General features: G+C 49.7%; 2 protein-coding genes and 1 long non-coding RNA gene across 6 annotated transcripts in view; 1 reads left to right on the top strand and 2 right to left on the bottom strand.

Annotated features, from left to right (window-relative positions):
* Positions 1 to 435: 435 nt before the first annotated feature.
* On the top strand, positions 436 to 3,855 carry LOC135385907 (uncharacterized). The gene is made up of 3 exons (XM_064615527.1): positions 436 to 704; positions 2,124 to 2,141; positions 3,354 to 3,855. Exons 1-3 carry the CDS (start codon positions 436 to 438, stop codon positions 3,853 to 3,855), a joined length of 789 nt encoding a protein of 262 aa, XP_064471597.1.
* Positions 3,856 to 6,502: 2,647 nt separating this feature from the next.
* The window catches only part of LOC135369886 (uncharacterized), a 127,215-nt gene continuing 114,542 nt past the window's right edge, over positions 6,503 to 19,175 (bottom strand). For all 4 annotated transcript variants that reach the window (XM_064603474.1, XM_064603466.1, XM_064603482.1 and 1 more), the window contains one exon: positions 6,503 to 6,691. In XM_064603474.1, the coding sequence (XP_064459544.1) occupies positions 6,641 to 6,691 (51 nt within the window). In that variant the 3' untranslated portion in view covers positions 6,503 to 6,640. The remainder of the gene's footprint in view (positions 6,692 to 19,175) is intronic.
* Positions 14,648 to 15,984, bottom strand: LOC135369879 (uncharacterized). Its single transcript, XR_010415146.1, has 3 exons — positions 15,302 to 15,984; positions 15,106 to 15,248; positions 14,648 to 15,052 (listed from the first exon to the last, which is right to left on the bottom strand). It is a non-coding gene; the product is annotated as an uncharacterized LOC135369879 (long non-coding RNA).

Below are 19,175 nucleotides of genomic sequence, written 5' to 3'. Positions count from 1 at the left end.
CTGTTGGCAATACCAGTAGTACACTTCGTCCTGTGGACGCCACAAGGGGGCGACGTATCGGTACAGCAGGGAAGGGCGAGAGCCGTGACCCCCTCTCCCCGGAACTGCTTAAAAAGAAGTGAGCGCGGGCAAAAAGAGAGAGGTGTGTACGCCGCGGACTGCAATTGAACTGCTGACAAGCATGTAAGGAATAAAAGTTGTATTGCTGCATTTCTTGGTTGTGTCTGTGTCTCTCGGTGCGGTGGTTTCGGTAGGAAACTGGTTGGGTTCTACCCCAAGTGGGATCTAGGGGGTGGAATCCCACAAATTGCCGCCCAATGTGGGGCTCGAACCCACGACCCCGAGATTAAGAGTCTCGTGCTCTACCGACTGAGCTAGCCGGGAAGCCCAGACCAGCGACGCATGCTCGCTAAAGCATTGCGGCCATTCTCCTGTATGTTCACAGAGAGACCAGGTCTAACCCATGGATTGGAGCACCGGATAGAAACCGGCGACGCAAGGCCCTGGCGATGTAATCCTCGGCCGTTGAGTGTGCACAAGCGCAAGCTCCTCGATGCTGCGCTCGATGAAATGATCGAGACCGGCGCTGTGAGACCTTCGCGCAGCCCTTGGGCTTTTCCTGTGGTTCTTGCGCCGAAAAAGGATGGAACCGCAAGGTTGTGCGTGGACTACCGCCGACTGAACGAGGTGACGGTAAGAGATTCGTACCCTTTTCCCTCGATAGACTCGATCACGTATTCGTTGGGATCCGCCCACGTGTTTACAACTTTGGACTGCAGTAGAGGATTCCTGCAGATTCCGATAGCACCGGATGATGTTGAGAAAACAGCATTTACCTGTCACAGGGGATTATTTGAATTTGTCCGACTGCCCTTTGGACTGTCTAATTCCCCCGCTAGTTTTCAGCGAGTGATGGACGAGGTGCTTGGCGATGCGAATTACAATTTCACTATGGCGTACATGGATGACGTAGTAATTTTTTCACGTACATTCCAGGAACACCTTTCTCATTTGAAAGTGGTGTTAGGACGCATGCAGGCTGCAGGATTGACTGCCAATCCCCGCAAGATGCAGTTGGCTACCAACAGCATCGATCTCCTCGGGTTCAAGGTGGAGTCCGGCACGGTCAGGCCGAACGAGGACAAACTAAAGGCTATCCTTGAGTACCCCCGCCCGACGGATGTGAAAAGCTTGCAGCGCTTCCTCGGTATGATTGGCTTTTATAGACAGTTTATACCGCGATGCGCAGACCTAACGCAACCGCTAACTTGGCTTTTGCGGAAGGAAGCACGATGGTCGTGGGGTCAAGCGCAGGAACAGGCGTTTACCTCTCTCGCTAAAGCGATTGCGGAAACTACCCGCTTGTATCTCCCAGACCTCAATCGCCCATTTGTACTCCAAACAGATGCGAGCGATTACGGCCTTGGTGCAGTCTTGTTACAAGAGCATCACGGTGAACTCCAGCCCGTGGCATTTGCAAGCCGTACGCTGACGCCTCCCGAACGCAACTATAGCGTGACGGAGAAGGAGTGCCTAGCAATCATGTTCGCACTGCATAAGTTCGACACGTATTTGGATGGTGCGAAATTCACTATTCAAACTGACCATCAGGCACTGTCCTGGTTAAAGCGGTTGAAAAACCCAGCCGGACGCCTCGCACGTTGGAGTTTAACGTTGCAGCGATATGACTTCTCGGTGAAATACCGGAAGGGAACCTCAAATAAGGCGGCAGACGCCCTATCTCGAGCACCGTTGCCCCTTGAGGACGTCGTTATTCCGCAGGAGCTTGTGGCCGCGGTTAACCGGACCGTCACGGAGGAGGAGCTCTCGTGGGGACAGATTGTAAACAGGAACGACATCCTGGAAGCGCAGAGGACCGACGGCCTTTGTCAGCGTGTGTCAAGGTGGCTGGAAACGTCAAACCTGGAAGTCACAGAAGGCGCTGAGGAGAGGTACGACTCCTATCAGCTGAGTGAGGATGGTCTCCTGGTCCGGTGCATTCCCCAGGCGGACGACGAGGAGGTTGGTGATAGCCCCTTTCGGATCGTACTTCCAAAGAAGCTACGTAAGTCATTCCTCAAATACTTCCATGATTCTGCATTGTCGGGTCACGGTAGTGGCAGCAAGACTTATTCTAGGTTGTGTCGTATCGCGACTTGGCCAGGCATGAGACAGGATGTTTTGCGGTATACACGCAGCTGTCCGATATGTCAGAAGTCTAAGCCGCGTGGAGGGCAGCCTCCCGGCTTGCTGCAACTGATTGTTAGCGAGAAACCTTGGCAGATAGTCGCATGTGACGTAATGGGTCCTTATCCCAGAAGTCCCCGTGGTAACCAGTATCTGTTAGTTGTTACAGATCACTTCACGAAGTGGGTTGAGCTTTACCCGCTGCGGAAGTTGGTGTCCGCTCGGATCTGGGACAGACTGCTGGACGTTTTTTCCCGGTTTGGATTCCCGGACCAGCTCATCACGGATAACGCCTCGTACTTTACAAGTAAGGTGTTTGTCGATAGTTGCTCTGCATTGAACATACGTCACGTAAAGACGTCCCCTTATCACCCTCAGGCGAACATAACTGAGCGGGTTAATCGCAACATCAAGATGATGTTGGTATCTTTTACCGAAAGGCATAAAGATTGGGACGCCCTGCTTACGGAGCTTGGCTTTGCCACTCGTACTACGGAAAATAGGTTGACAGGATTTACCCCGGCTTATTTGAATTTCGGACGGCAAATTGTGTTCCCCCTGGAAAACACGCTGCGAACACGGCACGCACAGCCTAGTCGTTCGTTCGCGAAGTATGCTAATGATCTTCGCGATAGAATTTCGACTTCCATTCGTTTGGCACGGGAGAGTCTTGAGGTCGTAAGACTGGAGCAGTCTCTCCAGTACAACAAAGGTTGGCGCCAGGTCATTTACCGCGTTGGAGATCTGGTACTAAGGCGAACACATCCCCTTAGCGATGCAGCGAATGGCTTTGCTGCCTCTCTCGCTGATCGATGGGACGGTCCTTATCGGATAAGCACACAGCTAACTCCGGTCACTTACAGGCTCGAGCGTTGCAGCGACAACGAGGAAGCGGGCCCCGTCCACGTACAAGACCTCAAGACCTTCAGCCAGCGCATCTCGGACAACGGCAGGCGGGAGGAGGACCACAATCGAGCATCGCAAGCCCGCTCTCCCTCAAGTCCCCCTAGGGCCGGTCAACCATCCCCCAAGAGACTACTGCCCAGGGCGGGTTTCCCGGGATTACCCGCTATAACCTTCGCAAACGTAAGCGACCGAGGTGACGTTTTTCGTTTTTTCTGATGCAGGCCCCGAGCGAGGTCCCGCACTCCACGAGACCAACGAAGCCGAGCCCCGGGCCACGACGCCCGTCCGCCCTCCTATGATGCGACTCCTTGGAACCGCCCTACCTGTCACGTTGCGACCTGGACGGTTCTCCGAGGGGACACCAGTGTCTCCTTCGTATCCCGCAGACGCTGGCGCGACCAGGACCGACCTCTTCGAGGGGACCCAGTTGCCCAGGTCCCCGAGCCCTTCCAAGGACTCACCCTCCAGGACAGACACCCTACTGAGCCGCCGGCCATCTATAGCCCGGAAGAGAGGAGTCGCCTCTGTCCTCTTTGTGGGGTGCCACAAGTCAGCCCGGAAGCTCATCGGGCGGGGCCTCTCCACCTCACCCGTGCGCAGCAGCAAGCATCCACAGCGACTCCCATGCTTGGACTGCAAGACTTGGAAGCCGCATTGGCCCTGGTGCGGCGCTACCAACCCCATCTTCTCACCGGGACACCAGTTCGGGTCCGCCCGCAAGATGAATGGATTTTGGACCTCCGCGACTTCCCGGACATCTAAGTTTTTTTGGGAGGGGACGATGTGGACGCCACAAGGTGGCGACGTATCGCTACAGCAGGGAAGGGGGAGAGCCGTGACCCCCTCTAACCGGAACTGCTTAAAAAGAAGTGAGCGTGGGAAAAAAGAGAGAGGTGTGTACGCCGCGGACTGGAATTGAACTGCTGACAAGCATGTAAGGAATAAAACTTGTATTGCTGCATTTCTTGGTTGTGTCTGTGTCTCCCGGTGCGGTGGTTTCGGTAGGAAACTGGTTGGGTTCCACCCCAAGTGGGATTTAGGGGGTGGAATCCCACAGTCCATAATACCACCTCCATAGGTAGGTCTCCTGCTTGATGACAATAAACATTCAAAAGCGTGATGTGAGCAAGCTTACGCTTGTCTCATCTTACAGTTGGCAATACCAGTAGTACACTTCCCCCATAGAAATACGTCCATAGGTAGCTCTACTGCTTGATTACAATACACACACTTCAAAAGCGTGACGCGGGCAAGCTTACGTTTGTCTCATCCTAAAGTTGGCAATACCAGCAGTACACTTCCTCCATAGGACTACCCCCATAGGTAACTCTCCTGCTTGATGACAATACACAAACTTCAAAAGCGTGATGTGGGCAAGCTTACGCTTGTCTCATCCTACAGTTGGCAATACCAGTAGTACACTTACTCCATTGGACTACCTCTATAGGTAGCTGTCTTCCTTGATGACAATACACACACTTCAAAAGCGAGATGTGGGAAAGCTTACGCTTGTCCCATCCTAGAGCTGGCAATACCAGTAGTACACTTCCTCCATAGGTAGCTCTCCTGGTTAATGACGATACACACAGTTCAAAAGCGTGATGTGGGCAAGCTTACGCTTGTCTCATCCTACAGTTGGCAATACCAGTAGTACACTTACTCCATTGGACTACCTCTATAGGTAGCTCTCTTTCTTGATGACAATACACACACTTCAAAAGCGAGATGTGGGCAAGCTTACGCTTGTCCCATCCTAGAGCTGGCAATACCAGTAGTACACTTCCTCCATAGGTAGCTCTCCTTATTAATGACGATACCCACACTTCAAAAGCGTGATGTGGGCAAGCTTACGTTTGTCTGACCCTACAGTTGGCAATACCAGTGGTACACTTCCTCCATAGAAATATGTCCATAGGTAGCACGTCCAGCAGACCATTAGGTCCAGTAGGTCCACAAGTCCCATTATAGTTGTGTACATCATCAAGAACCAACGAAAACAACGTCCGCCATTTCAGTTGGAAATTCTATCCCGTTGGATGCTGTAAATGGAAGCAATTTGTATCAAATGCTCCCTCAGAGGTTGACACGTTGCCCACTTGGTGGTCCTACGCGTGTGTTCAATGGTCATTGGTTTCAATTACCTTTGAAGACTACCAGTGTGACAGGGTTATTCGACACCAAGCTTCGTCTCATTCAGTATTTCGGGAAATCAATGCCGAGTTAGCAACGCAAGGAGATAAACTTTTTCTTTAACAGACCTAACTTTGAAGCTATTTCAGTGATCGTGAGATATTCCACACGACATTTTCCCCTCTGTTCTCCCAACCAACAAAGATAAATTAGCTTGTCATCAGCATTTTTTTAAAGTTACGGCTCATTTAGTTACGATTGCCGAAATCATTACCTATAATAACGCTCCTTCGTTTAACCGACCCCTGAAAACTAAATCTAAATAAAGGAGAAATAATTCTAAGAAAACTAGACTGTTTAAGAGTGCTGTCCATTGGATGATCTATTAGCCGCACTCTGCGCAATATCTATGTCAGTCGCACAACAAACGTAAGATAATCTTAGCGACAATTACAGCGTAAAAGTATACAAGGAAATCACGGTTGTGATAAAACCGGGCTCAAGTGTCCTCAGGGCTGTTCTAATTTTTTTTGTGTGTTTTCCTACAAAACAATCATATTAGTATCACTCCCTTCCACGTCAGTTCTAATGGAATACTCAGAGTACATGAAGTTCGAAAGCCGCTGAGTAAAATGGAAGGAATAGGACTTTGAAGTTCGAGAAACCTCACATTTTCCAATTTTGTTTTCCATTTTCAAATTACTACATTTCCGAACGAATAATAATGAATTTTCCAAACGCCTCAACGATTCAGCTCGACTCATTACAGTCATCGAGGATCACGCGAACTCTAATATTGTCACGAGGCAAATCACGGACGCACCGCAAATTCAAAAATTCCAAAGAAACCTACAGGACACGCGTTCCTACGTTGTCGCGGCCACCATGCTCTCATCGCCTGCTTGTCATCACCTCATGAGCACAACATATCATGGCAGTTCGTGACGAGACTAATGCCTAAAAAAACGAAAAGAAATACGGAAAGAAACAATGATAACTGCAGATGTTTTAATATTGTCCCTTATATTAACTTGTAATAATGGAAATTATTTGTGATACACACCTTGTTTATCATGTCATCTTCTGTGCGCTAAATAAATGAATATGGTGAGGTCAAACACAGTGAGTTAGCTTGCAGATACAATGACGCAAAGTTTGCGTATGGGAAACGGACCCTACCCAATGCCCACCCGCCGCCTTTCTGTAGCAATGTTTCCATGTCCAGGTATTTTCGAGCACACCTAAAATGTAATCTAAGTCACGCTTACACACGCACAACTTTACATTCATTTCACTTTAATTACTTTTACATTACATTGCCATACTACTAATAATGCGCAGTGTTTCCACTCTCTTGGAAAACGAACTTGGAAGTCTTCGAAGCTGTCCGGGGGTGTCTAGGTCATTTCCTGCATTCTTACGGTATGGCTGTATTCTGGACGCATTGAGCTTGAACGCAGATTTTGTCCTGCAACGAATTTTTAGTAATTTTTAGTTATAAATTTATGTAACTGTTGAAATTTGTTGTCAGTTCGCCTGATGTTGTATTTCATACAACTGCGAGGCAAACCTTGTTCGCGTATTACTTCGTATTTCATTGTTATCGAAGGAGCAACTGAACATCTGCACATACCACTCGTATATACACATATATATTAGGGGTGTGCGAATATTCGAGTTCTCGAATTCGAATCGAATATCAAACGCTGAAACTATTCCATTCGCGAATCGAATATCCAATATTCGATGTTTCGAATATTTGACTATTCCACGAATATGAACGACATAACCCGAAAGTGGGCTTCACCTGATGCTTCCGTGAACGAGGTGAAGCCTCCTTTACGAAATTGCCCTTGCTGTAGGACCAACACAGGCGGGACAATGTTTAGTTTGAGATAAAGTTATCCAAAGTTAGTTTTGTAGACACCGTCTGTGGAAGGGGTGGCGCTCCTCCCACATGCAGTTTAGCGGTGCCGACGAGGGACTTTGATTTGATGCCTGTGAGGTTGCCTTTAAAAAGTTAGGACTCTTGAATAATGACAACACGAACAAGAAGGGTGTCTTAAAGGTGTTCTTTACGTCTAAAATTTCATTAATGCAACTTCCTAGGGCGAGTGCAAATAAACTAAAGGGTGTTCATGGCAAAGCTAAGGCAGGATGCCAATTCGTTTGTTTCGCAAATGGCCTGTGGTTGTCTGAAGCAATTACGACTTCATCCGTATAACATGCTACTGCATGACCTAAAATTTTGAAATGAAGGTAACCACTCCAGTAAGTGTAGGCTAACGTGAAAAGCAGGAAGCACCCTCGTGTAAAATTAAAGAGTAGGGGCTTTTAGCAGAAGAATTGCATGTCTCCCTTGTGACAGTTAATGCCAGAAAAATTACACTAAAGCCATGGGCTACAAAATAGAAACTTTTGAATTATAATCAAGGGGAAAAATGGCCATTAAAGAAACAAGGAAATGACACTAGACGTATTTGAAATTAAATATTACAGATTAAGATATATGTAATATTTAATTTAAAATCCGTCTAGTGTCATTTACTTGTTCCTGGCTTGCACTGTGGCATTCAGGAGTGCTGAGTCACCCTCCCAGATGTATATCGCTCGCTGAGCGACCCCTGGTTTGCCAATTCCGAACGATGCGCAGCTACCCAAAGCTGACGAGCCGCAAACACGGCGAAACACGTGTCCTCTGGTGCTGTCGCATCGCTCCATGACTATTTGTTTCTCTGCGTGCAGCCATAGAAGCCATCTTCATCTGTAATATTTAATTTCAAATACGTCTAGTGTCATTTATTTATTTCTTTAATGGCATTTTCCCCCTTCATTATAATTCACTGGCTCCCACTGTGGCATTGAGGAGTGGTCAGTCACCCTTCCAGGTATATATCAGTAGCAATCATTCAACCCAAGATATACAAAGAAAATCCACGGCAAGCATTGCACTTTTTACTTTAAAATTATTTTAAAATTACTTTAAATTCTTTAAAAAGTTAAATTTTAAGAATTTTTAAAGTTTTAAAATAGCGCAAATCTAACTCTAGTCAAATAGCTAATCTAATCTAGATAGAAAGGAAACAGACAGTGGGAAATATCGTATTTGAAAATCAACGAAGCCATCTTGAAGAAATCACGCCGGTGCGGGCGACTGGGGCACGACGGTTGCAGAGGCAGGTGGCCACCTAGTTGCAAGGCATCACACCAGATGGCGCCAGCATTGTAGCTCTATGCGAGAAAAACAAACAACAACAAAGTACTAGCGGCACGTAAAAATGGCAGTACTGCTAAACAAGTCTAAACATGAGAGCACGGAGAAAACAATACACATCGGGGGAAAGGCGACCGGTTTGGCCTAACCAGAGCGTCACAACACTATGCAGCTAACACAAGGTGGGAGCCGAAAAACGTGCGTCAACACGGAGGCTTGGCTTGGTCGCCGCTTGGTCACCGCTAAACAAGTCTAAATATGCCAGAAAAGGAGAGCGGTAAAACAATGCGTAAACATCGGCAAATCACTCAACTTTTCCCCCGCGGCGACGGTGCGTCCGCTCCATCCGGCAGCCAGGCAGAAACTGAGCCGACGTGGGGACTGCGGAGCAACCGAACGCAGGTCTGCTCTCCACGACAGCCAGCGAGCAAGTGACGACTGGGGCGCCGCGCCGCGGTCGTTACGCATGCGCGCGCTCATAGTGCCCTCTGCGCCGCCGGCCCGCGGGCGGTTTCGCTCTCTGCTCCTTCCACTGCGCGCGCCTTCTTAGCGGCAGCGGGTGGCTTCTCCGTTTCGGTTTGGCTCTCGTTTCTTTGCGCGTGTTTATAAAGGCAGCGCGCACTGCGCTCGGAAAACACGCTGCGCTCGGCGCATGGAAAACACCATGTGTGGTTTATTCTCCTGCGTTTCTTATTGTCGCCAGGAAAAGACAAAAAACGAAGAACTTCGCGAACTTATTCGCGGCATCGTGGAGGAAGCCTTCCAAGCCCACCGCCTGAAATGGTTGGCATCTTAGCGGCGGACAGACTGACAAAAAAGAAGTCGAACTTTAGCCTAGTTAATCTCTATTGGGAACGCAGTTCCGATCTAGAGGACGACGACGTGTAAATAAAAGAGATGCATTTCTCTACGAGTCTCATTCTCTTCTTTTTCTTCGTGCAAAGTGTACACACGCAACATGTCTTTCCCGGAACCTTTTCGCTTCCGTCATCCTTTTTCGCTGTATCTTAAGCGGCCCCTCCATGTGCATCAAATCTACTTTCGCTGCGAACGTGCTGAGGAACCTGAACGGCGTGGTGGACAAGACTCCGTAACAAATATTCTACGTCCAGAAATATGCTTCGCCGAGCATGCAGGACGAATTTGGGGACTCTGTAAAATTTACCAAGGAGCTACCGCGCGAGTGGGACACGTCCCGCGCTACGCTCATCGTCGTCGACGATCACATGACCGACGCTGGTTTCTTGAAGGAGTTGACCAATCTTTTCATTCGGGGTTCTCACCACGCCAACGCGTCGATCTTCTTACTCGTTCAAAACATCTTTTTCGACAGTAGCCATTTCAGAACTATATCCTGCAACGCCAGTTTACATCGTCCTGTAGCGCACCGTGCGCACCGTGCACCAGATGGAACATTTTGGCCAACAGCTATTTGGCCAAAAAAGATTGGAGTATTTTCTGGACGCATATAAACAAGCAATGTCATCGCCCCACGCTTATTTACTCGTGGGTCTTCACAACTATACGCACGAGGACCACAGGCTGCGTAGCAATATCTTTCCGGGTGAACGTCAATATATCTACGCTCCGAAATGAATCTCCGCCCTCACCTCACTTCACTCAAAGTACTCTCTACTCTACCCCCTCCGCGCCGACGCGACGTCTTGAGACGTTCTTCTTCGTCCGACATGAAACACCTCTCCGAAATTTGCCTCAATGTATTGAACGGAAAGGTGGCTCTAGCTCCAGACACGTTCGCGCGTTTGAAGAAGCACAAACGCTTCTTACGTCGGCTCGTCTACACAAACATTCACAAGAATCCGCACGTTTGAAGCGCTATCTGTCTCAGCAGCGAGGACAGGGCGTTCTTTCGTCGGTGGTTCCTCTCCTATTGAACCTCTTTGCCTCCTCGCCGTATTGAACCTCTTCGCCAATGGCCAAGATAATTGAAGTGACCGGCTCCTCCATCGGGAACATTATTTCCTCGAAGGAGAGTGACGACGTCAAAGTGAAACTAATACTGCAAGCACTGTATCGCATACTCAACCAGTATGGATTCGACCCCTACAACAATAAAAAAAGTGACTTTGTCTATTCGCTCCTCTCTCTAGAGGTGGACGAAGAGGAAGCGGAAAGGGTCGTCTCGGAATTAAAGAAGGTTATTTCCTGGGATCGCGGGGGCTGTGTCTCCGTGTCGGGCAAGCCCATCCGGCACTCCTCCGTTTACGAACTCGTCCATTATTTGTTAACGTAAGACGGGAAAGAAACCTTCCTGGCTCCCCAAAGTCTCGAAACTATTACGCTTGATTTATCTGCCCAAATCTCGCGAGCGTCAACAGCAGCAGCAGCAGCAGCACGCCTCCGTTGCGTGGACGAGTTTTGGAGGGACATGAGAAACCAGAAGGTGGTTTGGGGGGAGATGACCGCTATAGAAAAGCGCGCCACATGAGCAAAAAGAAGGGTCTCGCCATTTTCAGAAAGCTGCACGCCTACACACTACACCATCCGGTGAGAAGAAAGACGCATCATCGCGCTCAAGATCAACGACGTGTGGCAAATGGACCTCGCCGACGTTTCAAAATGCAAGAGGTTCAACGGTGGCTACCGATACATTCTCGTGGCGATTGATTCCCTCTCCCGCTTTCTGCGCACCCTCCTGCTAAAGACGAAGCCCCCCGAAACTAAAGGGCCACGATAAGACTTTTTCGGGGAGGTAACGCGCCTACACGCATCTTTTGCGACAGAAGAGGGGAATTCTACAACAAGATCGTCAAGGATTACCTGTCACGAAAGAAGATCCACACGTATTCCACCTTCTCTCCCGTAATCAAGGCATTGCAGGCAGAACGGGTCATATGCACTTTACGCGACAGAATATTCCGTTATTTTAGAGTAACCAGAAAATACCACTTCGTTTCCGCGCTTCCCAAGATCGTGCGCAACTACAACAACAGCAAACACAGGACGTTGTGCATCAGCCCGTCCCAAGTCATGCCCCAAAACGAACTGGAGCTGTTCAATAAGATAAATGGGAAGCCCGTGATACCCTCCGTGAAAAAAAGCTCAAAGTGGGGGATACAGTGAGGGTCCTACTACACAGAAAATGTTTTCATAAGAGCTCGGAAGGGAGTTGGTCGCCTCAGATTTTCACCGTCTCCCGCCTGAGAGACACCTCCCCTCCCGTCATGCACCTGGAAGATAACCGGGGTAAGGAAGTGGACGTATCTTTCTACCACGAGAAGGTACTTGCCGTAACCCGAGACGCCAATCAACCTTGGCCAGTAACGAAAGTGCTGAGGAAGAAGAAAGTGAACGGTCAGAGCTTCTCCTTGGTTCGCTGGTTCGGTTACGACAAAGAACACGACAGTTGGGTTCCGAGCAGCAACGTGGTCAAGATTGGGAAATGACGTAAGACATCTACGTCCACCTGCTGTCGAACGCCAGCATGGATAAGTTTCCCTCGAATAAACTCAACATCTTCACGGTAGCTTTCGACAGTCCGCTTCAGCTCTCGAATCGCTATAAAGTGTGTCTGATGGATCTCAGCATAAGCAATGAGTTTTTAGATATCGGATACAAATGGTGAGAAACGAAAATCGAGGTTTCTTTCGAGTACACGGTCGAAGCTGGGAGAACTTTTCGGGTCACCTCGGACCTCGAGAGGGATTTGGGAAAAGCCCTTTCGGAATTTAACGTTTCTTTCCCGTACAATAAATCGCGACACGACCTCGTCTTACCCGTGACGTGAAATTGGACCCTCGGCTCGCACAGGCGCTCGACGCCTCGCTAGCATCGTGCGAAGCAGGTCGTGCGGTCAAGCCTCCCAAATGGAGCGAACGCGAAGCCACCTACATCTTATTGGAGCGCGCCGCACCCGTCGCTTTCGGCGATGTCACTTTTCCAACCCCTTTTCGAACGAGGGGGCGGTGTGTTGAGTAACATATCGAAGTTTATCGTTCCCATCTGGCAACAAATGAAACCCATCGCCAAGAGAACGTTGAATCGCTTGGCGGGGAATTAGGCCGACGGCGAAGGAATACCGCGCGCAGTAAAAAGGACGGCCATAGCAACGGGGAGAGATGTGCTGGATTCCATGGAGGGCTCTGGAAACAACAAAAGAAAGAAACGCCGCAAAAGACAACAAAAGGCGCCGACACACGACGCACCTGAAGATATCTTTGGTACACCGTGAAGGTCACACATCCGCAGTGCGCTCCGACCGATTCTGACGTCAACGAAAGACAAGAAAGAGTCGCCATTCTGTCTGACGAGTGATGTGATGATATTCGAACCCCTTCCGTTCAATACGGCGTGGAAGATACTTCGTACCAACTCTTTTATCCGGTCAACGGGGTAAATAATACAGTGATCGAACTTTCTATACAAAATTTGCAAAGGGCACACTTGGATCTCTACGGCAGTGCGTGTCTTTGACCGCGGGCATTGTCCGCGACGACGCCGACATTGTCGACATTGTCGACGACGACATTGTCCGCGACGACGGGGGAGAAATGGACGAGAAAGAAGATGTCATTTTCCCAATAAACCACCTGTTGAGTGGCATGTTTAAGACGGTCACCGTTTATACGAACAACAAGTTCGCCAGTTCCAACGAGTTGTACGCCTACAGGAGTATTTTGGACGTCGTGCTTCATTCCACGCTGCTGGCTCAAGAAACCGTTCACGCGGCTGGACTCTTTGTCGAGGACGACGAACGTTTAAAAAACGATTACGACGTTTCGTCTCGCGGTCCGAAACAACGTTACGAAGCGACGAAGGGTGGAAAATACTTTAACCTGCTCGGACAGATCAATATCGACCTGTTTAAACAGCCGCGCCTGATGGTACCTGCCGTCAAAATTCGCGTGGTTTTCCCGTTAAACAACGACGAATTTAAACTCATATCGGCTTCCAGCGACAAGAAAACGTACAATTACGAGGTAGACATTAAAGGAATGACGTTACACTTGAAAAAGGTGACGCTTGCACCTTCCCTGTTTTTGGAATACGAGCGGCGGCTTCAGATCACACCGGCCATCTACGTGTTACGCGGATTGGAAACCAAAGTGCGGAGTTTTAGTGCCGGGAGTTGGACGCTCACTTTGAAAACGTTTACCCCAAAAGGGTGCCTTCCAAATTATGCGTCGCCCTGCTCGCCACGTCCGACTTCCTCGGCGACATCCAATGCAATCCGATTCCGCCATTACGACCTGTCGGATTCGATGCTCTCCGTGGACGACCAGCACGTGCGAGCCGAGTACGACTTTAAGAACGACCTCGTCAAAATTCCCTACTTTAACTTCTTGCAAGAACTGGGTGAAAAACATTTCAAGTACAGCTACGACCGATTTAAAACGAACGGGTTCCTTCTCTACTTCAACTTGGACGTGGACAAGTGTTCCTCCTTCGCACTTGAACGAGTGGCGAAAAGGAAACGTTCGCCTACAGTTACGCTTCGCTAAAGCCCTTCCACACGCGGTCACTGTCCTCTTGATTTCCGAGTGTCCCAAGCTCATGTGCGTCGACAAGGACCGTACCGTCACCTTCCCGTAGAAAAGATGTACGAGAGCGACATTTGGAACTCGTATCCCTGAACCCACTCGCTTCCTCCATGCTGAGTCTATGCTATGTCTTACGCAAGCCCAATACGGAAGAGCGAAGAAAGCGCGGGCAGCATTGGGTGCTCTGCCTGAAAAACTACGACGGGTCTGCCGTGTTTTTCGACGGTACGAACTTCCCCCCATCGAAACAAACCTTCGAAGGACTTTACTAGTGGACGAGTATAACGTCAAGTGTATTCAATCGCCTTTTTCGCCTTACTGCGGGCTTTTTTGTATCTACGTAGCTACGCGCATGTCGAAACGATACAGCTTGAAAAATTGTGTATCCATCTTTTCCTTTAACCTCGAAGAGAATGTCAAAACAATAAAACGTCTCCTCGTGAACGAACGCGCTTCCTAAAATAGTCTATTCTTCACGACATACACAAGACGCTTGCGAGACGATCTTCCAACGTGCTGACCCGACGCTCGTCGCCGGTCACCGTGACGTCGAGGGATGTGTGGAGAAGCCAGTAGTGACGGACGACGGGTCGGTTGAAACCCGCGTTGATGAGACACGGGTCGACTGCCTCTATACTTTTCCAGCAGCTCCAGCTGGTAGTCTACGAAACGCTTCATTTTCTTTGCAATCTTCCCACGGTGAGCAGACGTAAGGGTATCGTCTTGAGAATCGACCGAAAGTCACCCTCGCAGTTATCGCCGTGAATATAATCGCGTAATCGCAGCAAGTCCAGACACATTCGCGTTTGCACAACGGTTGCAAACCTCTGCTCGGGCGTCATGACCGAGACGGAATGAGAGTATACACAACCTTTTTTTTTTATTTATCGTGAGAGGTTACACATGAACTAGGCTCCAGCTTTGGTTTGGTAGCCGGGAAGACAGCCCAAATACGGACGAAAGCTCGACTCTCACCAATAGCTGGGGTTTCTCGACCAGAGTCCACCGCAACGACAGGTGGTCAGCTAATCGCCGATCCGGCAAATGAAGGTCTTCGGAGGAGGCTTGAAGGTTAGGACCAGGGGTAGATCTCCCGTCAGTAGCCATTCGTAATCTGCACGAAAGGAGCGTAAGAAACACGTGTTTTTAAAACACACACACACGTACAATCTTCGTGAGTCAGAGTGATACTGATGGTTCATGTTCTCTCTCTTCCTTCAATAGTCGAAGCACTTCGCAACGTACGTCGAACGGTACCGTCCGGCGGCCGAGAAACGGGCGTATCAGTCGGTCCGTCCAATGCTTTTGTTCTGAAAAAGTGTGACTGGTTATAGACCGTATTCAAAATAACGAGGAAGCGTACCTTTGGACCACAATCCACGGCAGTTGGTGGAGAAGAAGCGGGCGCTGCCAATCTCCCGAAATATGTGAGGCGGGAAAAAAACGACTTTACGGGCAGCAAAAGTGTTGTAGACTGTAAACGAAACTCTTCAAACATTTCGACGGCGATGATGACGTCATGGGTATTGTAGAGGACGATGGTCTTCCTCTACATGAGCCCCGACCGGCGATGATGACCGGCACAGGAGCCGAAGCTCGAGAGTCCCAGGTGGAGTGGGGTGAGTGAGACGGGCTGAAGCGTGCCAAGGCGTCGGCTGCCGCGACTGCCGCAACCGGCAGGTGAGCGCAAGGCTCGAGTGTCGCGGCCGGCAGTGAGAAGCGTGAGAAGAGGAGTCAAGAGTACCGAGATGCGGTAGGAGTGAAGGCGGGCCGTGTGTGCCGGAGGTAGTGCTGCTCGATGGTGTCGTCACAAATTTGGGATGGTGAAGGGCCGAATTGCTCCGGACGTGATGTTCTTCGTCCGGGTCACCAAATGTAGAGGACGATGGTCTTCCTCTACATGAGCCCCGACCGGCGATGATGGTATGCCACGGAGAGGGGATGACGGTGGCCTATCTCCATGGCCGCGCCGGTGGAACTGAGAAGCGGGTGCTCCATGCGCGTGGCCATCGTTGTCGTCGTCCAGCGTCCGCTACAGGTATTACTTATGAGGATCTACCAAGCTGAGCATAATGGCACGAGAATGACGATCAAACGTTCGCTTCGACATTTATAGTAAAGCTTGTCCTCTCACTCTCTATGACGTACTTGAACGTGTTTGGACATGTTAAGATATGTTTGAACATGTTTGGACGTGTTCAGACACTGGCGAACCGTCGAAGTCGTCCCTGGACACACTAGTTCCTCTCTCTCACTCTCTATGACGTCCTTGAAGGTGTATGAACATGTTTGGCCGTGTTTAAACATGTTTGGACGGGTTTAGACACGAACCCCGCGATTAGAAAAACGCAGCACGAATAAGACTAGTGGTTAGTGTATCGCGTCCAGTGTAGGAGGTTTCTGGGTTCGAATCCCACTCTGGGCCTTCTCGTTGTCACATAGAAGTCTGCCCAGAGTGTTAGCTAGACATTAGTGTTATGTTTTATTCAACGTCGATGGTATCATTGTCATATGCGACATCGCAAAAAAAAAAAACAAGGTGCGAAAAACGGAAGGCGCGGGGTCCAAAGTACAGACGGCACCAGCACAATGCGAGGAGGAGGAGAAGGCACTCTGATTCTACGACGATGGGTCGAAAGCCCACGAGGAGCATCCATCCACGACGCGAGCCGTTCCGTGGAGCAAAAGGTAAGTAGTCCAGCTCTGCTCTGAGGGAGTGTATTCTATGTATGGCATTGTTTTACAGGAAGCGACAGCCGCTGTCAACGCATATCATGAAACACAGGAACAGCCGTCCAGCAACCACCCCCATAGCCCAAATACCTGCCTGTATAGCAGTACGACCCCTCCTTGTTCAGCATCGGGCAAGAGAGACCATGAGCGTCCTTGTGAATCGAGTGACCGTGGAACAAAGTGCAGGCATCTATCGATCAACTCATTTGTATGTATTCAATAAAGATGTTTCAGTGAAAGAAAACACAAAGTCTCGTCAAAGTTATTCGGACTGTTTAATGCGCTACATTTCGATAACCAAGCGGTACTTCAATAAATCAATGACAAAGTTCGCGATGTAGGCTGCTTGCAAATGTCGGTGCATCCGCAGGGCGTACTTAATATGAGCGACGGCACGAGCGAGAATGTCCACGAAGTCTGCAGCGATGTAGTTGAATTCTGCGTTGCCAAACTCACAGATTCGGTCATGAGTCCCAGGGGTCCGTCCGGAACCATTATACAGACTTTCTTGTAACGGGCGTAGATCCCATGCACCATCTCCTGCAGCGGGCCCGGAGAGATCTCTCCTATATTGCCAAAGCCTACCATGTCTATCACGTAGCGAAAGGCAGTGATGACGAGCTCGTTCAGGGGACTTTCGTTGTTGAAACATTCCTTCTCTACTTCTTCCCGAGAAGCGTGGGTGCGGGAACAATTTTGTAATGAGTGGTAGCTGTACATCTTCACGTATTGATGACGCGAGCGCAGTGCGCGCTGCCTTTATACAGATAAACACGCACAAAGAAACGAGAGGGAAACCGAAACGGAGAAGCCACCCGCTGCCCCTAGGAGCGCGTGCGCAGTGGAAGGAGCAGAGAGCGAAACCGAAACCGCCCGCGGCCGCGTGGCCGGGCGGGCGGGCGGCGCAGAGGGCGCTAGGAGCGCGCTCGCGCATGCGTAGCGACCGCGGCGCGGTGCCCGGAGCCCCCACAACTCTCGCAAAATCTGTATCAAATTCCGTGTCACTGCGCACGGAGCAATCCGTGCCTCTCTATTGGTCGGACACCACAAGCGTGTCCGGATTGGTTGACCGAATTTGAAAACGGCACTTCGCGCTTCCTCGCCTGCGTGCTGCGTACTCCCGTGGCGGTTTCATTTGAAATTTGAATGGTGGACGCCGAGTCGGCGGTGTCTTTCGCTGAGAGGCATGTGCGTTCGCCGTCCACATGTATTATGGTGTCTTTGATCGTGTTGTACTGTTTCTCGACACAAGCATCGGTCTACGAACAGCCAATCGGATTTCAAACTGAAGTGTTGCCGAGAATTCTGGCTCGATGAACATGTTCGAGCGCCGTCAGATCAGCATAGCGGTGAAAAGAAAATAGGATTCATGAAGCAGCAGCATTTTATGTTTGACGTGTAGCAGGCAAGGACATGATGATCAAGAGATTGTGTGCAAGTATGTGACAGTTGTTCATTGATGGGAATACGCTGCGTCGATATGCGTGTTTTGTTAGTTTGAACTTTGTTCCAGTCTGCTAGAGAGCGCTATGCAATGGTCTCTGTGCGCTCAGTGTATGTATATGCGTCGATCTGCCGATTGTGTCAGTAAATAAATTTCTCTTCATTACGACACTTTTCACAGTTGTTTGGGAATCACGGAATAACTTTACGACGTGCATAAAAGCTACTAGACTTAGAGGTTAGGGGCAGCCGGTACAGGCCAGTATGGAAAGCAGAAGTCAACAACAACCAGAACCGGTCGGGCTACGAGCCGGACCTAAAGACTTCTGATTGGAGGACTGAGGGATCAATCGCTGCATTCTCATTGGTCGAGTGCATAGTGTTGTGTGAATTTACCTATACTATGGGCTCTATGGGGAGTTGGTGAGAGCTGGCGCCCCAGTCACTTGCTCGCTGGTTGTCGTGGAGGGCAGACGTGCGCTCGGTTGCTCCGTAGCCCCCGCGCCGTCTCAGTTTCTGCCTGGCTGCCGGATGGAGCGGACGCACCGTCGCCGCGGGGGAAAAGTTGAGTGATTTGCAGATGTTTGCGCGTTGTTTTACCGCGCTCCTTTTCTCGCATGTTTAGAGTTGTTTAGCGGTGACCAAGCCTCTTCTCCGTGTTGAGGCACGTTTTTCGGTTGCCGCCTTGTGTTAGCTGCGTAGTGTTGTGACGCTCTGGTTAGGCCTAACCGGTCGTCTTTTCCCCGATATGTACTGTCATGGACACTTCTAACTTTCTACTCGTTTCAGTGCGGTCTCGCTCCGATAAGCGCCACGATAGCGGGCAAGGTCGCAAACAAAAAGTGGACTCGTCCGGGGGTGGCCGGGTGCCTACGAAGTATCGCATTGCCGCACGAAGGTGTTGGAAAGAACGAGTAAAAACAATATAGAAAATCGTAATAAAAGGAAAGCAGACTGTGTGAGAGGGAATTATATCACTATCTTAATCTGGTTGTCACGTGCCGTGGGCTGTTTTGCAAGGAGCAAGAAGATCGCGCTTTGTTATCGCGTCTGCTTTCCCT

Source organism: Ornithodoros turicata, chromosome 1 (assembly GCF_037126465.1).
Source record: "Ornithodoros turicata isolate Travis chromosome 1, ASM3712646v1, whole genome shotgun sequence".
NCBI lineage: Eukaryota > Metazoa > Arthropoda > Arachnida > Ixodida > Argasidae > Ornithodoros > Ornithodoros turicata.
Note: the sequence above shows the minus strand (reverse complement) of the source record. Positions and strands in the feature narration are given on the sequence as shown.